This window comes from Globicephala melas, chromosome 7, assembly GCF_963455315.2.
Source record: "Globicephala melas chromosome 7, mGloMel1.2, whole genome shotgun sequence".
Classification (NCBI taxonomy): domain Eukaryota; kingdom Metazoa; phylum Chordata; class Mammalia; order Artiodactyla; family Delphinidae; genus Globicephala; species Globicephala melas.
In genome coordinates, this window is record NC_083320.1 from 60,304,071 (window position 1) to 60,325,983 (window position 21,913).

A 21,913-nucleotide genomic window follows, 5' to 3' on the forward strand; every position below is an offset into this window, starting at 1 on the left:
GTCAGGGCTTCCCTGGTGGCGCAGTGGTTGGGAGTCCGCCTGCTGATGCAGGGGACACGGGTTCGTGCCCCGGTCCGGGAGGACCCCACATGCTGCGGAGCGGCTGGGCCAGTGAGCCATGGCCGCTGAGCCTGAGCGTCCAGAGCCTGTGCTCCGCAACGGGAGAGGCCACAACAGTGAGAGGCCCGCGTACCGCAAGAAAAAAAAAAAAAGTAGGTCAAACTAAAGTCCATGATTTCTAGACTTTAATCTGTAAATATACTTGCACATGTATGCACAGCACATGTACAAGAACATGCATGCATTGCAGCACTGTGTGTAACGGAAGATACTGACACAACCTAAATAATAGGGGACTGGTAACTTATGGTATATCCATACAATGGATACCATGCAGCCATAGCTCTATCTCCAAGATATCATTAAGTTTAAGGAATTCCTTGGTGGTCTAGTGGTTAGAACTCTTGAGCCCCCCACTGCAGGGGGCCCAGGTTCAATCCCTGGTCAGGGAACTAAGATCCCCCAAGCCGTATGGCACAGCCAAAAAAAAAAGAAAAAACAAAACCCCCCAAAACCAAGATATCATTAAGTTTAAAAAGCAAGTTAGAGAACAATATCTCTAGGAGGTTACCATATGTATATATGATACATAGAAGATATATATGCTCATTTATACATATATCTCTGAAAGATATGCAAGATCTCAGAAATAGCGGTTGTTTCTAGAGGACTGGGGCAAGGAACTTTTCACAGTATGCCCTTTTGCATTTTTGTACTACATGCATACTACTTTTTATATACATAGACAGCTCTGCCTGAGTTAATGCACTGTGTAACACCACTGCAATGCATAATACAAGGAGAATGAAATATGTATTACAATAAAGATGTAAAGGCATATGGAAACACAGAAAAGTTGTAGATGTTGAAAAATTGAAAATGTTGAGAGGAAACGAGGAACTTCAAGCCATACTTCAAATGAGGCACCAATAATTTGTCATTACAAATAAACATCCTTTTTCCTAATACTTCTTCCTGTAGGTTATAAAAACAAGAGGGCAGTTGGGGTATTTGTCTAGTGACTAGGGCAAACATGCAGGTGAGGTATTTCCCAGACGGTGATGAAAGAAAAGCCCCTCCTGGCATGCTTAAGACTTGGCTGGCCTACTTGATGGAAGATGAGATGGAGGAGTGGAAGCCAGGAGCCTAGGGTATATAGTCCTGGCTTTGCCACTAATTCACAGTGTGACCTTAAGCAAGTGAACCTCTGGATCTATTGTCCATCTATAAAATGAGAGTGTAGATCCTAAAAGACAAATTTAAAAAATCAAACGGAAAGGTTGGATTAATAAATGCAATTGTGTCCAAGCTAAATCAACTTATGAAATTCCTTTGTTTTAAAATATACCTTATAACATTTTGAAATATTTTGTTGATATGCTAAGGTATTTCAGAGGAGCTTAATAAATAAATGTAAGAGTGTTTTGTCTACGGCTTCCAAGTCACTACAGGAGTGCAATAAGAAGTAGGAAAGAGAGGGAGTGACAGATTCTGTTTGGGAGATTGAATAAATAATTCTAAGAGAAAAAAAATCAAATGGACAATTCCTATCAGGGAAAAAATTTCACAAAATCGTGGAAAAATATTCAGCCTTCCCATTAAGCAAAAGGAATATAAATGTGAGATTTTATACCTATTGAGGCAACAACAAAATCAACATCCCATACCACGGGAATTCTGTTAAAACCAGTATACACATTAATATGTTAGTAATTTACAAAGCATTCTGGAAAATACGGCATGTTTATATAACTGAGCCATAGAGATATTCCTACCTTTTGACTCAGTAACTGCATTTCCCAGGAATTTATCTTGAGGAATACTTAACAGATACAAAAATATATATACACGAAGACACTAATTCATTTGAATGTTGTAATAATAAAAGAAAAAAACCTAGGCAAATGGTTTAATATGGGCACATCAACATGAAATATTGTACGTCTATAAGAACCATTTTGAACACTAGAAATATTTGTTAAAAACAAAATGCTACTATGTTCAATGTAAATAGAGATAATATATAATTTCATTTAGAAGGAAGAACTATGGGTACCTTATTATTTAATCAGTATTTAATATTCTCGAACTGGCTTTTCAATTCTACTAAAAAGAACGTAAGAATGAATTTGAGGAAGTAAATCACTTGACCTCTGAGGTCTGTGATTCTAATAATTCTCTGATATGGCACTGGAGGCTCTGCTGTGAGCTTTCCTTTAGTAGGCAAGAAAACAGATCAGATAAATCTTCAGAATAGACAAGACTCTGGTACAGCAAGCTGAGGCCCCTGCAATTTGGAGTCAGGGACATATAGTGGGTTTGTTTTTTTCTCCTCTCACACATAAACTAACGTATAAACTGAATTTTGTGTGATTTATAAAAATACTTTTAGACATATACTACACCTACACCGACATCTGAGTAGAAAAGCTGAAGAGTGATGAGAAAAGATGTAAAAAGGATTAAGCACAGATCTTAGAACAGGGAGGAAGCCTTGAGATAATTCCAGTACAACTTCATTTTACAGATGAAAAACACTGATGCTTAGAAAGGAAACGTATTACACGTAGAGAAAATGCAACTTGGAGAAGATAGGGGAAAAAAATAAGAGTGGTGGACAGGGGAAGGGAAAAAGGTAAAGGCAGAAAGTAAATACAGTCAATGTGTGTGTGGGTGATAAAGCGGAGGAAGGCTACTACCACAGGGTGAAAAGTGACTGCTAAGACCTAGAAGGTGGCTGTGTTAGGTTTCACACACGGTCCTGTACATCTATCCTGGTATTTAATTAGCCCACACAAGGTGCAGATCTAACAGACGTACTCTTCTAACTCAAAATGAAGGTACAGCCTTTCAAGTCCGAAAGATTAATGCTAAACGAGATCTTTAACCATGGAACATAGAACACTGTTCAAAAACAAGGTAGAGAAATTGGTATCACACCGGCTTTTTCTGGTTTCTATATAAAAAAGGATGTTGAAAGATAATTTATTTAGATTGTACTGATTTTCTTCCTCCGAGCTCTTTTTTAGGTATCAATTGTGACTTTTCAATAAAAAAATTTAAAATCTGCTAATTTAGATGGAAAACAAACTGTTTTCATATAGTTTCAGAAGGACTCTGAACTGGTTCATTCAATCTGTACAAGTTATGTACATGTATATACTCTTTCAGAAATCAACAAATTTAATCTATATGTAAGCTTCTGAGATGAGATTGCCTGAAACGTTTGCAACACTCTCATTTTAAGGGGATGGTTTAGTGCCATTGGTATGCTGATGGCCACAGCTATTTTGTGTCCAGAGGGTACTAGTCACTGTCCTTCTGTCTGACAGATTGTACTGATGGAAGGCTGATCCAAGGATAAGACAGTGCTTGTCCAAGTTGGGATTTTGCCTTGAGCATTGAACACATCAGATTTTAAAAGTAAAGTTCAACTTACATCTCATTTTTGATGTTATACAATACGTGGCTTACTGGCACACATTAAAAAATCAAGTTTTTACTTTTTTTTTTTTTTTTTTTGCGGTACGCGGGCCTCTTACTGTTGCGGCCTCTCCTGTTGTGGAGCACAGGCTCCGGACGCGCAGGCTCAGCGGCCATGGCTCACGGGCCCAGCTGCTCCGCGGCACGTGGGATCCTCCCGGACCGGGGCATGAACCCATGTCCCCTGCATCGGCAGGCGGACTCTCAACTACTGCGCCACCAGGGAAGCCCAAGTTTTAACTTTTAATGACTGTATCAAGCAACTTATTTAGCTCTACTTCAATAAAATAAAGACTATATTAAGCAATTTATCATTACTTTGTTTTTTTCCTTGTTGGACTTCAACGTCTTGGTAACCTTATATCAAATCACGAGAGATATATGCCTCATTTTACACAAGATATATTTCAACAATGGTGTGTAAACTGGATTTATGAACTGATTTCTATCTTATATTATTATTTATAAAATGTTTATGGTAACTTCCAAATTATCTTCAATTAATATTTGATGCCAAACATTTAGGTTTTAGGCTGTATTTAGTTTCCCTTCTATTACCCGCCCTACTCCCAACAAGTGGTTAATAGTTTATTTAAAACAACTCTACACTAGGAACGTTTTCTACTTAGAAAAATCACATAGTAAGACCAAGAGCACTAGGAAGACCTTAAAGAAATGTGTTTTAAAGGTGCCAGATGTAAAATCTTAGAAGCAAAGTGTGGGAGGAATTATAGTAAAAGCTTAAAACCTAACGTTTTTTAACAAGACTGAAGAAGTTTATCATAAGTATTTAAGAATCATATCAGTACACATTAACATATCACAACTAAGCATTTATTACACTGTTTAAGAAGGGAAGCAAGTGCAGTGGTATTTTAGAAGCTATATCTTTTTTTAATGTAATATATGCTCATAGACTCTAAACAGTGTTTTAAAATATACAATCTCTCCAAAAGAAAATATTTAACTAAAGATAACTTTTAATGTAAGTAAAATGTTACAAGATTTTAAAATTAAAGTCATCATCTGATTTTTCACAACACATGTACAGAAATTTTCAAACTTCCTGTACAGAGAAGTATAACCTCTACTCTTGAGCAAGGCGTTCAATAACACGTCGATAATCTTCCACAAGTTCCTGAAAGCTTTCTTCCAGCTGTTCATGTTGCATGCTTATTTCTATTTGGTTCATCTGGTTTGTCAGTTCTTCTGGTCTGAGACATTTTCTCATTTTAGCAAGATCTCTCTGTTTTTTCTAAGCAACAAACACAATTATTGGTTAGACTAAGAAAGCTAATAAAATTCTAATATAAAGAAATATAAGTCTCCAATGTTAAAAATAATAGTAGAAGGAATATGCCCAAATTTGTCCCATACATTTTTTCTTAAGGAAGCCTAAACATAATGTTAACCATGAATTATAAACTCTCTAAAAGGAAGGTTCCAGAAGATGTGTAATTTGTGTCAGTTAATGGTAAATATACATATGTGACTAACAGCCCCCTCTCCAAAGCATAATAAAGAACTGGCCAGTACAGACACTCAAATACTTCTTTAATAAAAAAAAATATATTAACTGAAGAAAGACAACTGAGATTAAGTGCTATTATTTCATCTCACTATTTAATCATTAATTACATTAATTTTCATTCCAAACTGGCTTCTGCCACTAGGCTCATTTATGAGTTCCCTTACCCAGAGATGTATTTATGGACCACATGTTAATTTCAACATAAATTGTTGGAAGAGTTTCAGAAAGATGAGCCCAAAACTGTCACTGTTTTTTTTTTTTTTGGCGGTATGCAGGCCTCTCACTGTTGTGGCCTCTCCCGTTGTGGAGCACAGGCTCCGGACGTGCAGGCTCAGCGGCCATGGCTCACAGGCCCAGCCGCTCTGCGGCATGTGGGATCTTCCCGGACTGGGGCACGAACCCGTGTCCCCTGCATTGGCAGGTGGACCCTCAACCACTGCACCACCAGGGAAGCCCTGTCACATTTTAAAAAACAATATTAACTAGCATTTACTGAGTCTCTACTGTCCAGACATACATTATCTTATTAAACCCTCTCCATTTTACTGAGAAGGAAACCACCATGCTGAGGAGTTTGCACCACACTGAGGGGCTGGTAACAACTTCTAAACAGGACACTGTATCAGAACAATACTGTTAGTAATGCTGAGGACAGGACTGGGGGGCCAGGTCAGCAGCTCCTGCAGCGCTTCAAGTAAGAGATGATGAAAGTCTAGACCAAGTCAGTAGCAGCAGAGATGGAAGGAACAGAACAGATTTAGGGAAGAAAACACTGGGTGATGTGGGGAAAGAAGAATGAAGAAGGACTCCAAGATTCCTGGGTGGGTGGCAACACTGCATTATATAAAACACTGTAATATATGAAACCTTCATACATTTTGGATAAACTGTTCTAGATTATATCAATCCTCTTTTATTAAAGCATATAACGAAGAGATAACTCTACATAGAGAACAGGAATCACATATATTAAGTCATGTAATCCTAACAACCCTATAAGACAGGCACTATAATTTTCTTCAATTGATAAAGAAAAAAAAGGTGCAGGAGTTAAATAACTTATGGAGGTAGCAAGCTGAGAAGCCAGGATTCAGCTCTTAATGATCTGATTGGAAGTCTGTATTCTGAGTCCTTATATCTAACTGACTTCCAAAGACATTAAAAAAAAAACCCCACAAAACCCTAAAAATGGTATCTTAAATCCATCCTAAAAACTAATAAATGTCTCCTTAAAGGAAACCCTAATAATTCTGGAATATAGACATATACAGTGCTTCTCAAACTTAAATGTGCACAAAGATCACCTGGGAACCTTGTTAAAATGCAGATTCTGATTCAGCAGGTCTGGGGTGGGGTGAGATTCTACAGTTCTAACAAGTTCCCAGGTTATGTTAATGTTGCTGATCTCCCCCCCCGACCCCTCCCCCCCAGCACGGCTTGGGGGATCTTAGTTCCCCAACCAGGGATCGAACCGGTACCCCTGCAGTGGAAGCGCAGAGTCTTAACCACTGGATCACCAGGGAATTCCCAATGCTGCTGATCTTCTAACCACACTTTGAATATTCTAGAGAAGTGATGAAAATTCAAATTTATTGCTCCCAAGGCCTGGAAAGACAGTATATTTCTTACTCTTCAATCATGTGGATGATAAATGCTTTGTTTCTGCTGTAGAAGTTATTTTTTCTGCCAAGAGGCGCAACTGCCCTATATGAGAACATCTAAGTTAAGGAAACAGCTCAGGAACTAAAGGGTTATGCATCCAAAAATTATTGTGGTATGTGGTAGGAATAAAAGCTATTTTTCTAAACTGCTAACCAGTTATAACATTTATGAAATAATCTAACCATACTGCTTGGATATGCCTCCAATCATATTAAATTCTTATATACAACAGAACCATCATATTAATTCTTAAATATTTCTTGACTATCAATTCTGTTCCAAATAACCTATAGAATGAATCATGTGCCAGTAACATACTGTTTTAAATTATCTTGTTTTTAAATCTCTACGAGTGCTTACTTCCCCAATTTATCTCCCCCTTCCTTGCCACCTTCAATTTCTTCATTGTCAGGTTTTTTCAGATGGATGTCACAATTAATCTCTATTATAATTTTTATGGGCATGGCAGTACATCTCTGAATTAAATTTAAGAGTTCTAAGTACCTTGGAATAAAAACTACATGTACTAGCTTTATGGAAAAATGTGAAACTATTATATAGAAGCTCCTCATGAGCATGTAAACTGTGGTTCAATTTTTAAAATAACTTGTTTACTGTTCAGGAATATTAAAATAACTTTAATATTCCTGAAACTATATATACACAATACTTTGTATATGTATGAAATATTACAAATTAATCTTTTAAATAATGTGTTTAAAAAAAAAATTAAAAAAAATAAACTGGGACTTTTCTGGTGGCGCAGTGGTTAGGAGTCCGCCTGACAATGCAGGAGATGCGGGTTTGATCCCTGGTCCCGGAGGATCCCACATGCTGCGGAGCAACTAAACCCGTGCACCACAACTACTGAGCCTGCGCTCTAGGGCCTGTGTACCACAACTACTGAGCCGACATGCTGCAACTACTGAAGCCCACGCGCCTAGAGCCTGTGCTCCATAACAAGAGACAAGAGAAGCCACTGCAATGAGAAGCCCACACACCACAATGATGAGTAGCCCCTGCTCGCCACAACTAGAGAAAGACCACGCGCAGCAACGAAGACCCAACACAGCCAAAAAAACCCCCCAAAAACAAAAAACTGATTTGGGGCTTCCCTGGTGGCTCAGTGGTTGAGAGTCGCCTGCCAATGCAGGGGACGCAGGTTCGTGCCCCGGTCCGGGAGGATCCCACATGCCGCGGAGCGGCTGGGCCCGTGAGCCATGGCCGCTGAGCCTGCGCGTCTGGAGCCTGTGCTCCGCAACGGGAGAGGCCACAACAGTGAGAGGCCCGCGTACCGCAAAAAAAAAACCAAAAAACAAAAAACAAAAAAACTGATTTGGGGAACACCTCTATCCAGCAAAGTGACATACATTGGGAGTACAAATTAAATACTGAAAGACAGAACTCCTTAAGAGTGAAATAGACCTCCTGTAGGCTCAGAATAATTCTCACCCTCCAAAAATAAAAAGTTAATTCCTTCATAGATTAGGGCTGTTGCTAATTTTAATTAATGCAGACAAATTAAAGATGGTATTAGTGTCAATTTATTTATGTTAACATTTGGCTTTAACACATGTAATGTGTTAAAGGTCCAGAAAACAATTCTTCCTTCTTGCCTAGTTTTCACAGGTTCCAAGAGGGTTTACAAATATAATCTCAAAAATGCCACCACTTCTAAGGGTTCCTTAATTTCTGTCTGCTGAACTAGTCTCTTTTGTGAACTAAAGAGATAAGGTTCTTTTGTAAGAATTTAAAAATAGTAATGGTGTGGAGGCATTGACGAGTCCTAAGACTTCTCAAAATATTATCTTTAGGGCTTCCCTGGTGGCGCAGTGGTTGAGAGTCCGCCTGCCGATGCAGGGGACACGGGTTCGTGCCCCGGTCCGGGAAGATCCCACATGCCGCGGAGCGGCTGGGCCCATGAGCCATGGCCGCTGGGCCTGCGCGTCTGGAGCCTATGCCCCGCAACGGAGAGGCCACAACAGTGAGAGGCCCGCGTACCGCCAAAAAAAAAAAAAAAAAAAAAGATTATCTTTAAAAACATGTACAATACATTGTATTTCTTTCTCTTCAGTTCCTCACTATGGAGGCATTTCCATTTTAGAGAAGCCTAATACCCAGATGTTAATAAGCTGTCGACACTCACACAATTAGTAAAAGGTAGAACTAGACCTCAAAATGGAGTTTTCTGATTCCAAATCCAATATTATAAAAATGATTCTAAATTTTATACTTGTAAACCAATTATGAATTAAAATATGCCCATGAGAGCTTCCCTGGTGGCGCAGTGGTTGAGAGTCCACCTGCCGATGCAGGGGACACGGGTTCGTGCCCCGGTCCGGGAGGATCCCACATGCCGCGGAGCAGCTGGGCCCGTGAGCCGTGGCCACTGGGCCTGCGCATCTGGAGCCTGTGCTCCGCAACGGGAGAGGCCACAACAGTGAGAGGCCCGCATACCGCAAAAAAAAAAAAAAAAAAAAAAAAAGCCCATGAAACACTATAAAAACTTTAATGCTAAAAATCAAGCAGCTGTACCAACTTTTCTTTTTTTAGCCAAATTGTTCAAATTTATTTTTTGAACACCTGAAAATTACTTCTGTACTAATAGAGTTTCTTTTTGTGCTTTTAAAAAATGATTCTAGTTAATACAGGTTATTTTTATCCCTTCTTGGCACTGATACAAATGAATTATCAGTGTTTACAACTTTTAAAGTAAGGTACAACTACTTCTAATAGCTACCCAAAAAATTTCTTAGTGGGACAGTGTGATTAAGCTGATACAGAAACTTGAGCCCTCAAATAAAGGCAGCACAGAACTGGTGGACTTTGCTATCAGTAAATAATTTCATACCTCAGTAATAACTTATGACAATCTAAATTATAATTTCTTTTCATAAAATGTGTTGAAGTAAAAATGGAAATTCTAAACTCCAAACTTTCCCCATTTGGCATACATTTTAAGACCTCAAAAAATTTGAAGCCACACTCAATATTAAGCAATTTTACTTTATTCTTAAATATAATTTTGCATTTGAGAATGCTGTGATAGCACAACGAAGTATATGAGTATCAACTTGGAATGACAATTGGAGAAAATCACTTGCGTACATTCAACAAAGAAATCTTATAACTCCTCCCATGCCTATAGGGCATTCAACTATTTCTAGGCTTTTACTAAGTTTGTGGTAAGTTTTCAACCACATTGTGGCTATCAACCCAAAGTAGGGGAGAGGACCCTCAAGATTTCTTGGTTTTCTCAATGAGAAAGAATACTGGATAACTAAACTCATTAAAATGTGCATACTATAACTAGGGTTTGAGCAAGTATCTGAAGAATTTATAATTTGTGTATGAGCTTTAGTGCAAGGATGGTAATACCCCTTTTGGCTGTTAAGAATTTACAGAGTTTAATAACCAGTCTTTGGTTGTCTTTTAGATAAGGTGAACTTGCTAGACAGGTGAGGATACTTAATATAAAAAAAATCATCATTCTTTAAGAGTAGACAATACTTGCTTTTATGAACTACAGAAATTCCCATTGTTTGGCATAACTTCATGCCTACTATATATACTTAGAATTCATTCTCTCTCATTTGCTACATCTGCCTATATAAAATATCACAAGTATCTGAGATGCATAATTCAATTATTTTACTTTACTAAAACAGTTTTAATACTCTTAAATGTTGTCATAACACCTAATTATATTGTTCTACATGCCTAATTTCATCATAAAGAAATTTTCTAGCTAACAAATTAATATTAAAGATCAAAATCTTTGGAAAGTACCATTTCTACCGATTTTCTGATGTTTCTGAATTGATAAACATAAGGATTGATAAAGAATAAAATGTTACTTCAGACAATTTTTGGGAACAGAGACCATTATAATTTATTACAACCTGTTATATGCAGATGGTAGTTCATAAGATAGAAAATCAATCCATTAAATTGCTTAATAAAATGGCACTATGAAGAAAAAAATATATATGAATTCGAGATACAAGGATTTATAGTCATAGGCAAATAATTATTTTTATATTCAGAATGTGATATGTTTAGAATTACAATAACAAATTAGGAAATACGGTTGCACTGCAAACAAGATGTGATAAAGGAAAAGAGCTGGGATTCAACGAGTAGTACGACCTATATACCATCAACATTCAAAAGACTGGCTCTATAAAGCAGAATCTATGATAAATAAAACCTGGATTAATTTAGAAAAATCAGGGACTTCCCTGGTGGTCCCATGGCTAAGACTCTGCGCTCCAAATGCAGGGGGCCTGGGTTCGATCCCTGGTCAGGGAACTAGATCCCACATGCCGCAACTAAGACCCAGCACAGCCAAATAAAATAAATAAATATTTAAAAAAAAGAAAAATCAGAACTATGTGTACTTGATACATTAAGTACTCATTATTAATTGACTTTCTCTTTCAATCTTAAGACAGATTCGAATTTGTCATTTATGTTCTCAGCTACTGTGCTGTATAAGTCTCTAGGTATAGTGTATTCAAATGCAGCAACCACATGTCAGGTGCTCAATAATTAGTTGTTGAATAAATAAATGAATATTCTCTCCAATCAGATTACTGCCCAGCTACAAGAATCACAGCAAATCCTCCTCCACACAAGCTGGCGTGGACAATATCTACCTTAATAACGGCCAAATGATGATGAGGCCAGACCTGATCTAGGAGGGGAGATTTTTGAGCTAGAGGAAAATAAAGGAGATGAAAAAAAGCGGGGGGAATGGAGCAAGAATAACAACAACAACAACAATAACAAAAAAAGAGGTAAACAACACTAAGTTGCAATTTCAGCTATGGTCAAATATAGAGGTTACAAATGGCAATCAAGGCCATATTTAGGAAGAAAGGAGCAAAGGTAAACAGAATATATATGACAAATGGGAAGACAATTAGAAAAAACTAACAAGATAACTTTGTTAGGGAAGATTCTGGGCATTCAGGTTTTAAAAAGATGCATACAAATGAAAGAAAAAAATAATCATGAGTAGACTATCCTTGGGATTAATTTTTAAGTGAATGGAAACAGATTTATAGCTTACATTGGAAAATTATGACAGGGAGAATTCTTATAACTAACTGGAAGAATATTTTCACTTTTGTAAAAGTTAATTTAGCAAAACGATTTGGACTCTCCCATACATTGGCATTTGCTAGATTTTCTTCTTTATTTTAAACAGTGACAAGAATATAATGTTTAAGACTCTTGAAAGTCCTACCTTATATGGGCTAATTAGTCTTCTTTTAATATCCAGTCTATAGCTTCTGTATTGTTCAGCATCACTCATGTCAGTTACCAGTAGTCGAAGAATTTCATAAACCCGTCTGGCATGTTGCTAATAAACCAAACAAAAGAAAAATATGAACATTTCAAATTACAAAATAGTAACACTTTCCCAAAAGAACACAGCATATATTGAATATCTGTCATAGGCCAGAAATTGTGCTAGGTGCCAGACAAAAAGCAATAAAAGATATATAATCTCTGTCCTCAAGGAGCTAGCAGTCTAGTGGGTAACACAAATGACTAAGGTATGGTTAATTTAATGATAGAAATATGCATAGGATATTATGGTAGCACAGCCTGGGAATGGGGGAAATGTTAGAAGAGGATTCCTGGGGGAATAAAACCTGAGTGAATCTTAAAGGAACGGGAGCATGCTATACTTGAAAGAGGCGAGGGCACTATGTGTGTGTGCATGTCGCATGCACACACATGCAGAAGCAGTTTGACACTGCTCGAGCACAAACAAAAAAAACGCGAGGAGTAGCAGCAGAGTGAGGGTGGAGCAAGAGCACTGAGCCTTACATACTGGGTTAAAGAGCTGCGTTTTATCTAGTTGGTAACAGGTTTGAGTTTTAAATAAAGCATTTTCTCAGCTACATAAAAATGGTAGCAAAAGAAGGGGAGGGAGACCAATTAGGAAGCTCAGTTATTAAATCAGGCAAAAAATGATGAGGTGGCGCAGTGGTTGAGAATCCGCCTGCCAATGCAGGGGACACGGGTTCGAGCCCTGGTCCGGGAAGATTCCACACGCCGCGGAGCAACTAAGCCTGTGCGCCACAACTACTGAGCCTGCGCTCTAGAGCTCGCGAGCCACAACTACTGAAGCCCGCGTATCTAGAGCCCGTGCTCCGCAACAAGAGAAGCCACCGCAATGAGAAGCCCGTCAACTAGAGAGAAGCCCACATGCAGCAATGAAGACCCAATACAGCCAAAAAAAAAAAAAAAAAAGACAAGGGCATGAACTGAGATAGCACAAATAAGAATACTAAGGGACCAAGGATTCTAGAAATATAGAAGAGTTAAGACTGGCTGTGGAGGAGGGTATGGAATAACAGTTTTCAGAGTAGGAGAGATTTAGGAGGCAGCAGAACATATAAATCTGAAGAAAATTCTAGTCTAAGGGTAAGGATTTAAGCAATATCAGTATACAGGGCAAGAGTTTAAACCATAAGACTAGTTAATGGTTAAGATCACCCAAGGAAAACATACACAGTGAAGACAGGGGAGAGGTCAGAACCCTGTAGTATAGTGACAGTTAAGGAGCAGACAAAAAACAGAGAAAAACAGTCAAAGAAATATGAGAAGAATCAGGAAGTTTGGGTAACACTGAAGCCAAAGGAGTAGGCCTACAGTTCTCCTATTTCTGTCATTTCACTTACCTATTTATTGGGAGTGGGGAAGAGGTCAGGTATATAGAAGTTGAGAAGATAACATTGAACTTTCTGGAAGAAACACTTGAGCTGAGCTTGAAAAAATGAGTACTACCTGGCCAAGCAAAGATGGAGGAACAGGAGAAGGGGAGTATAAGGGCAAAGGGAGCAGCTTATATACAGGGACATAAAAGGAGGAAAGTTGTAGCATAGTTGGGAAATAACAAGAAGTTCAGCAAAGCCAGAGCGTGTGGGAAAGCGGTAGGAAGCTGAGGCTAGCAAGGTAGGCAGGGGCCAAATTATGATGGGATCTGTGTGCCATACTAAGGAGTTTTAATCCCAATAATGTGCTCATATTCTCTTTCTTTTAAAGGCTGAGCTATTAAATAAATTCTCATTAATAAAGGTTTAATACAGTCTGGAAATATAAATTATTTCTAAAATCACATTTTATCTTAAAGCCAGGAAGCCATTAAAGTGTTTTTATGCAGGAGAAGATGGAAAGTTTCAATTTAAATTAAGTTTCTTGTTGAAGGTCAGTGACTAGTAAACTTTTGGTATACAGTTTTGGAGCTCAGGAGGAAAATTTGGATTGAAGATTTAGATGAGCTCTTCCAGGTAGAATTAAGTAGAATGAGAAGAAATGAGGACTGGATAAAAAACTCTGGGGAAGAATTATATTTAGGGAGCAGTAGAAGCTAGTAGACAGTATCTCAAAAAAAGATGAGCACAGTGGTTAACTGGAAAACCAGGAACTGTAGTACCTTAGAAGCCAAGGGAGGGGAGGTCAATAGTATCAAGTGCTAGTCCTTTTTTTTTTAAATTTTGTTTTTTTTTTTTACACAGCAGGTTCTTATTAGTTATCTATTTTGTACATATTAGTGTATATATGTCAATCCCAATCTCCCAATTCATACCACCACCACCACTAATTGCTACTCCTTATTACTGGAATACTCTTCATCCCTCATACGTTTATAATCCAAAACCTACCCATTCTTCAAGGCTTAGATCAAATGCATCCCTTCTATGAAATACTCTGATTTCTTGCTTACATAAATATAACAAATTCCTCTGAACTCCCATATTATTTTTTCTGTACTTAAGATATTTACTACTTTAAAATTCAAACAAACATATATAGAAGTATAAAAAGTGAAAGTTAAGTGTTTTATTCCAACCCTCCTCCCCACCAATACAGTCTCCAGGGGCATTAACTACTTTACCAGTTTAGATAAACATTTTCTTAAAAAGCAAAAATAAGATCCTACTATCCATCTTTGTTCTCCTTGTTACACTTAATATAGCCATGAAATCAATTATCTTTCCATTCTATTAATGAGAAAATTGAAGCACAAGGAGGTAAACTAAATTGCCCTAAGAGCAAGTGGTGAAGCCAAATTTGACCCCAGGCAATTTGGCTTCAGGGCCTGTATTCTTAATGTATTTGCAATGTTTAAATTACATATGTACTTAAAAAATTTTTTTTTCAAAGTTTGAATGTTTTCCTCCTACAGACTAAAAGTACCTTATTTATTTTGAACTTCTGTTGAGCCTCTATTGCCATATCTTCACTGAATCCTTGCATTAACTTTTCCCGGGAAAAACAGGGCAAATCTTGACAAAGCTTCACAAGCACAAAGTCTCTTAATTTCACATAGCTTTTGGATGGATCTTCCGCTAAAGAAATAAAGCAGGATAACATTTCCCTTACCTAACATAATTTCTTCATCATTTGCAACCTCAATATACATGCTAAGCTTAGAAAAGGCAAATATTCTTAAAAGAATTATACATATATACAAAAGTTACAACGTGAAAGGATTATTCCTTATAAATCAAACAACAGCAAGCACTATTATCTTTGTCAAATAAAATTATAGATGCAATCCTTTTGCAAATACATACATATTATTTGTGAAATTAGAGCTACTCCTTTTCAAATGTAAACTTTTTGACTGGTTTGTTATCATATATATGTACCTTAGTTTTATTTTCAGTTAAAGCAGCTGTATAAACAAGAGATTCAAGTTTGCATAATCAACTCCAAAAGCAAGTATTTTCTGATACTTAAGGGTTCCAAAGCTCAATTTATAACTCCTTTACTTTAATAACCTTTATAGTCTGCTAGGCTTCTTTCACCCAGTTAAAAAAATTCTTCCTTTTACAAAACAAATCTTTTTTATTTAGAGAATAAAATGAAAATATGATTTTGATTCTTTCTTCATCGCATCTGGATAGCATAGATGTTCCTTTATGTTTGTCTATGTTAGCTACATTAGACTAAGTAGTGGACAAGGAAAATATCAAAACATGATAGGTAGAAAAAATACTGCAGCCAGAGAACATGTGTTTGAGTCCCAGTTCTGTCATTCACAGATGTAGGACTTTAGGCAAATTACCTCACTTCTCTGAGCCCTCATTTTCTGATCTGTAGAAGACTTGAAACAAAGAATGTTAACGTCTGAGCTAGTTCATAGTTCACAAGACAGTTTTGTTACAATATCAATACTCTACAAATTATTCAATGCAATCCCTATCAAAATCCCAGCTGGCTTTTTTTGTTGCAGAAATTAACAAGCTCATCTTAAAACTGATATGGAGATGCAAGGAACTCAGAATAGCCAAAACAACCTTGAAAAAGAACAAAAGTTAGAGGACTCAGATTTCCTGATTTCAAAACTTACTACAAAGCTACAGTAATGAAGACAGTGTGGTACTGACATAGGATGGACATGTAGATCAGTGGAACTGAGTTGAGAGTTTAAAATAAACCCATACATTTATGACCCATTAATTTTTGAGAAGGGTGCCTAGACAATTCAATGAGAGAAAGAATAGTCTTTTAACAAATGGCACTTGGACAACTGGATCTCCACAGCAAAAAGAATGAAGTTGGTTGGATCCTTTTTCCTCACACAATACACAAAAATTAACTGAAAACGGATCATAGACCTAAGTGTAAGAGGTAAAACTACAAAGAGGAAAACATAGGAGTAAATCTTCATGACTTTTGGTTAGGCAATGGTTTCTTAGACAACAAACCAAAAGCACAAGCAACTAAAGAAAAAGTAGATAAATAGGACTATATCAAAATTTATAACTTTTGGGACTTCCCTGGTGGCACAGTGGTTAAGAATCCGCCTGCCAGTGCAGGGGACACGGGTTCGAGCCCTGGTCCAGGGAGATCCCACATGCCACGGAGCAACTAAGCCAGTGCGCCACAATTACTGAGCCTGCACTCTAGAGCCCATGAGCCACTACTACTGAGCCTGCGAGCCACAACTACTGAAGCCCGCATGCCTAGAGCCTGTGCTCTGCAACAAGAGAAGCCACCGCAATGAAAAGCCCATGCACCACAACAAACAGTAGCCCACGCTTGCCACAACTAGAGAAACCCCGCACAGAGCAACGAAGACCCAGCGCAGCCAAATTAATTAATTAATTAATTAAATTTTAAAAAATTGTACACTTTAAGTGGATTGTATGACATGTTAACTATATCTCAATAAAGCTGTTTATAAAAGCGTCTGAGCTAAGGGTAATGTTTTATGATTGAGTCATTTATTCATTCAATCCATATGTACTTAAATACCATCTTTATGCTTCTATGCAGCACTTCATATACATGTAATTATTAGGTAAACATTATATGACCGTGGCTTTAAGGTGGTAAAGTGAAATTCTGTCATGGCATCAGTTTGTTATGAAATTATGATCTATCAGGAATGTACATATAATAAAATCAACAGTAAACAAAATAACAAATGCAGATCTACAAAGAAAATCACCAAATAAACATAAGATTGTAATGTAATTAGTTACTTTATCTCATTCTTCAGTCTTTTCCATATTAATCTGGTCACACCATGGAGTTATACAAGCCACCCAGAAATCTGAAGGACATTCTGATTCCTCTCCTATGTGATGCCACCAGTGTTTTTTTCAGCAACTACAATAACCTCCTCACTTGTACTCCGCAGCTTTATAAAATGTAAAGTGGACTGACATAAACCTAAATTAAAACCATTCAAGTGTACCAACATAACTGTAATCTGTGTCTCAAAAAGAAAGATGAGAGAAAGAGACAGAAAGAATAGTTGAAGAAATAATGGCCAAATGCTTCCTAAATTTGATGAAAAACCTTTATCTATACATCCAGGAAGCTCAACAAACTTCAACTACGAAAAACACAGAGATCCACATCTAAATACATTATAATCAAACTGTCAAAAGCTAGAGACAAACAGAAAATCTTGAAAGCCGCAAGAGGAAACAACTCATCAGAAACCATGGAGGCCACAAATCAGTGGGGTGATATATTCAAAGTATTGAAAGAAAAATACTGTCAGTCAAGATTTCTATATCCAGCAAAATTATCCTTCTAAATGGAAGTGAAATAAGGACATTCCCAGAAAAGCAGACTGAAGAAATGTGTTGCTAGCAGACCTGCCTTTCAAGAAATACTGAGGAAGTTCTTTAGGCTAAAGAAACATGGTATCTCAAGTCCACAAGAAGAAATTGAGAACACCAATAGTTATGAAGATAAATATAAAAACTGGAATAAATATTTTTTTTTCTCTCAACTGGTTTAAAGGACAATTACATGAAAAAATAATTATAAAACCAATGTTTGGCTTACAAGATATAAAGAGGCAATATCAATTTACGTAACAATAATAGCACAAAGAAGGGGAGAGAGAATAACTGTGATGGAGCAATTCATTTTACTGAAATTAAATATTAATCTGAATAGACTGTTATAAATTAAGATGCATATTGTAATCCCCAGAGCAACCATTAAGCAAATAACTAAAAAAAAAAAACTTCAATAAAAATGAATAACAAAAGGGAAAAAAAGAAAACAAATAGCAAAGTGGCAGGCATAATTTCAACCACAGCAATAATTACATTAAGTGTAAACATATTAAACACTCCTATCAAAAGGCAGAGATTGTTAGACTGAATAAAAAAGGATCCAACTATATGCTATCTTCAAGAGAAACATCATAGATTCAAAGACAGGCTGAAAGTCAAGGATGAAAAAAGATATACCATGCAAACAATATGAGGTCTGGAGTGACCATATTAGTATCAGGCAAAATAGAGTTTAAGACATTACCCACCCCACCCCACCCCCACACAAATTAGGAAAAAATAGTTTAAGACAAAAAGATTACAGGAGAAAAAAGGGCACATTTTATCACAAGTTAACTCATAAAGACAACATTAAAATTATAAACATATACACAACTAATAAGAAAACCCCAAAATACATGAAATAAAAGCTAACAGAATTAAAGGGAGAAACAGACAATTCAACAAAAATAGCTGGAAATGTCAACACTATCCTCTCAATAATGGATAGAACAGCTTGAACAGCTCTATCAACCAACTTGAACTGATACTTATATAGCATTCCACCTAACAAGAGCAGAATACACACTCTTTTCAAGTACATGTGCAACGTTCACCAGGATAGACTATATGTTGGGCAAAGGGTCTATAAACTATGGCGCAGTGGTCAAATCTCATCCATGGCCTGCTTTTGTATGACATGTAAACTAAGACTGGTTTCTAAATGGTTGTAAAAAACACAAAAAAACAAAAAACCAGTAAGACTGTGCAACAGAGAATTTATGTGGCTTGCAAAGCATAAAATATTTACTACCTAGTCCTTTAAAGAAAAAGTCTGTGGCCCCTACGTAGGCCATAAAACAAAACTCAATACATGAAAAATAACTGAAGTCATACAAAGCATGTTCTCTGACAATAATGGAATTAAATTAGGTATCAACAACAGAAGGAAATATGGGAATCCACAATATTTGGAAATTAAACAACATGTTTCCAAACAACCCATGGGTCAAAATGAAATCACAACGGAAATTAGAAGATATTTTGAACTGAATGAAATGAAAGCACAATTTATGAAAATTTATGTGATCAGTAAAAGCAGTACTTGTATTTATATATAAATATATATTTAAGTATTATTTAAATGTCTATATTAGAAAAGGAGGACATCAAATCAATAACCTAAGTTTCAATCTTCACTAGAAAAAGAACAAATTAAACTCAAAGCAATAAGGATAATGAAAATTAAAGTGGAGATCAACGAAGTAGAAAACAAATAGAAATGTTTATGAAAATATAAGGGATCCTGTATAATAAAACAATTTTGAAAAAGAACACAGAGGACTTTCACTTCCCAATTTCAAAACTTAATATAAAGGTCGAGGCTCTGCTGCCACTGGAGGCAGGATGCCCAGAGGGCAAAAGGGAGACCACAAAGGCTGGGCTAGGCAGTGTTTGAGTCCCAAGGAGACCGACAAAGAGCTCCAAGCTGAAAAGCAGGCGACCAGGGAAGAAGAGGACCAAGGAAAGAAGGTAGAGATGGGGCTGCAGGTGACTCCAGAAAGAAGAAATCTCTAGCCTCAGAAGACAGTGAGGATGAAGCTGACCACCAGCAAAGGTGTAGGAGGGCTCATTAACATCAAGAACCCCAACCAGGTGGCACAGACAATCAGACAGATCACGCAACTAGATCTAGATAGGCCAAAGGAGCTTTCAAGGAGAGAAGATGATGACACTGAGAAGAAAAAGCAGAAGAGCATTACATGAAAATGTATTTAGCGGGGGAAACGGAGCAGTCCAAGGCCACCTTGCCTGGCTGGTGATCGATCATTCAGAAAGAGCAGAAAGCAAGAGGGGCAGGAGGTTGCTAGGAAGAAAGAGGAAAGGAAAACAAATGATAATGCAACTCTGTCAGGAAATGAATGCAGTTGCTCACCCTGAACAAGTAAGCATGGCTTGTAGGAAGAAACACCAGGCAACTGGGTCCCACTGCCAGGACCTCTGCCCTGTCTTGCCCGCCCTACACCCTGGCACCACTGTAGTAGCCCCTCACAGCTAGGAGCCTCTCACTGCATGGGGCTTCCTCTTCATTATCTTACATGTAAAATCATTTGGGGGAAAAGGAGGACTGTGCTTCGGTGAGGGAACAGCTGCTACCTTTGAGACAAAAAATGAAGACTCTATTTCTTCTGGAACCATTTGAATGTTTTTGTTGCTTTTAGAATCTGGAACCTTTTTGGGACGGGCGTTGTGTGTCTGAGAGGTGGGGTAAGAAGAGTTTCCACTGGTCACATAGATTGCACCTCCGGGGTGGCTGTACCAGGGTCAGCTGCTGATGAGTTTGCGACAACCAGCCCTAGTCTGTGTCGTCTGGGTGCTCACTCAGAGAGGGACTATCTTCTGGGAGCCTGTGCCTCTGGGTCCCTGAGGGTCATGGCTTGTCCCAGGCCAGGCCCCTCTGACTGAGGCCTCTCCTCTCTGCTCCATTCCCACCCACCTGGCCAGGGCCAGTACCCATTTCTAACTCTACTCATCAATCATTTGAAGAAACGTCTGTTTATTCTACAGCAACCAGGCTGAACATGCTCCACAAATTCAACTTACATATTTAACAGGTTAAACTTGACATTATCATTAAGGCAAAACATACACACACGAAAAAAACTCATATATAAAGCTACAATAAAAAATCAAGACAGCATTCTGAATAAACAGCCTCTGTTTCTTCAAAAAAGAAAAAAAATCAAGACGGTATGGTACTGGTAGAAGGATAGACATAGATCATTAAAGAGTCCAGAAATAAATCTTTACATTTATGGGCAACTGATTTTCAACAAACATACGAAGGCAATTCAATAAGGGAAAGGATAGCCTTTTTAACAAACTGCTGGGAAAACTGGATGGCCATATGTAAAGAAGATTAATTTAGAAACTTACCTCACATAATGCACAAAAATTACCTCAAAATGGATCACAAACCTCAATACAAGAGACTGGGGATGGGGACTGACTGCAAATGGACAGGAGGGAATCTTTTTACGGTGACAGAAATATTCTAAAACAGGTTGTAAAACTAGGCAAGTGTACTAAGAATACTGAACTGTACACTTAAAATGCATGAATTTAATGCTATGTATATCATACCTCAATAAAGCTGCTTTAATTAAATCTCTACTAAGTGACAAACTCTTAAGCAAGCATCTCTTTAAAAAAATGTTTTTAAGTGCTAATAGTGAGGCACATGCTTATTCAATATCAGTTTTTCTGGGGCTTCCCTGGTGGCGCAGTGGTTGAGAGTGCACCTGCCGATGCAGGGGACACGGGTTCGTGCCCCGGTCTCGGAGGATCCCACATGCCGCGGAGCGGCTGGGCCCGTGAGCCATGGCCGCTGAGCCTGCACATCCGGAGCCTGTGCTCCGCAACGGGAGAGGCCACAACAGTGAGAGGCCCGCGTACCGGAAAAAAAAAAAAAAAAAATCAGTTTTTCCAAGTCCACCTCTTCTTGAACTGGTTTAGAAAAAATAACTGTGCTGCTAATATCAGTTTAAAATAAAATTTCGTATGAGTGAAAGCTTAAGTAACTTAAGTAACTTATATACCCCCAGAATTTTAGGAAAAAACACATCAAAGG

General features: G+C 37.7%; 2 protein-coding genes and 1 pseudogene across 4 annotated transcripts in view; 2 read left to right on the forward strand and 1 right to left on the reverse strand.

Annotated features, from left to right (window-relative positions):
* SLC25A12 (solute carrier family 25 member 12) overlaps window positions 1-21,913 on the forward strand; it is a 173,451-nt gene that overhangs the window by 11,900 nt on the left and 139,638 nt on the right. The gene's annotated exons all lie outside the window — the stretch shown is intronic.
* HAT1 (histone acetyltransferase 1) overlaps window positions 4,349-21,913 on the reverse strand; it is a 51,235-nt gene continuing 33,670 nt past the window's right edge. For both annotated transcript variants that reach the window (XM_030851933.2, XM_030851939.2), the window contains exons 9-11: window positions 14,954-15,105; window positions 11,988-12,104; window positions 4,349-4,798 (exon numbers count right to left, since the gene is read on the reverse strand). In XM_030851933.2, coding sequence (XP_030707793.1) covers window positions 4,631-4,798; window positions 11,988-12,104; window positions 14,954-15,105 — 437 coding nt within the window. In that variant the 3' untranslated portion in view covers window positions 4,349-4,630. The remainder of the gene's footprint in view (window positions 4,799-11,987; window positions 12,105-14,953; window positions 15,106-21,913) is intronic.
* LOC132597567 (28 kDa heat- and acid-stable phosphoprotein pseudogene) lies at window positions 19,647-20,914 on the forward strand (annotated as a pseudogene).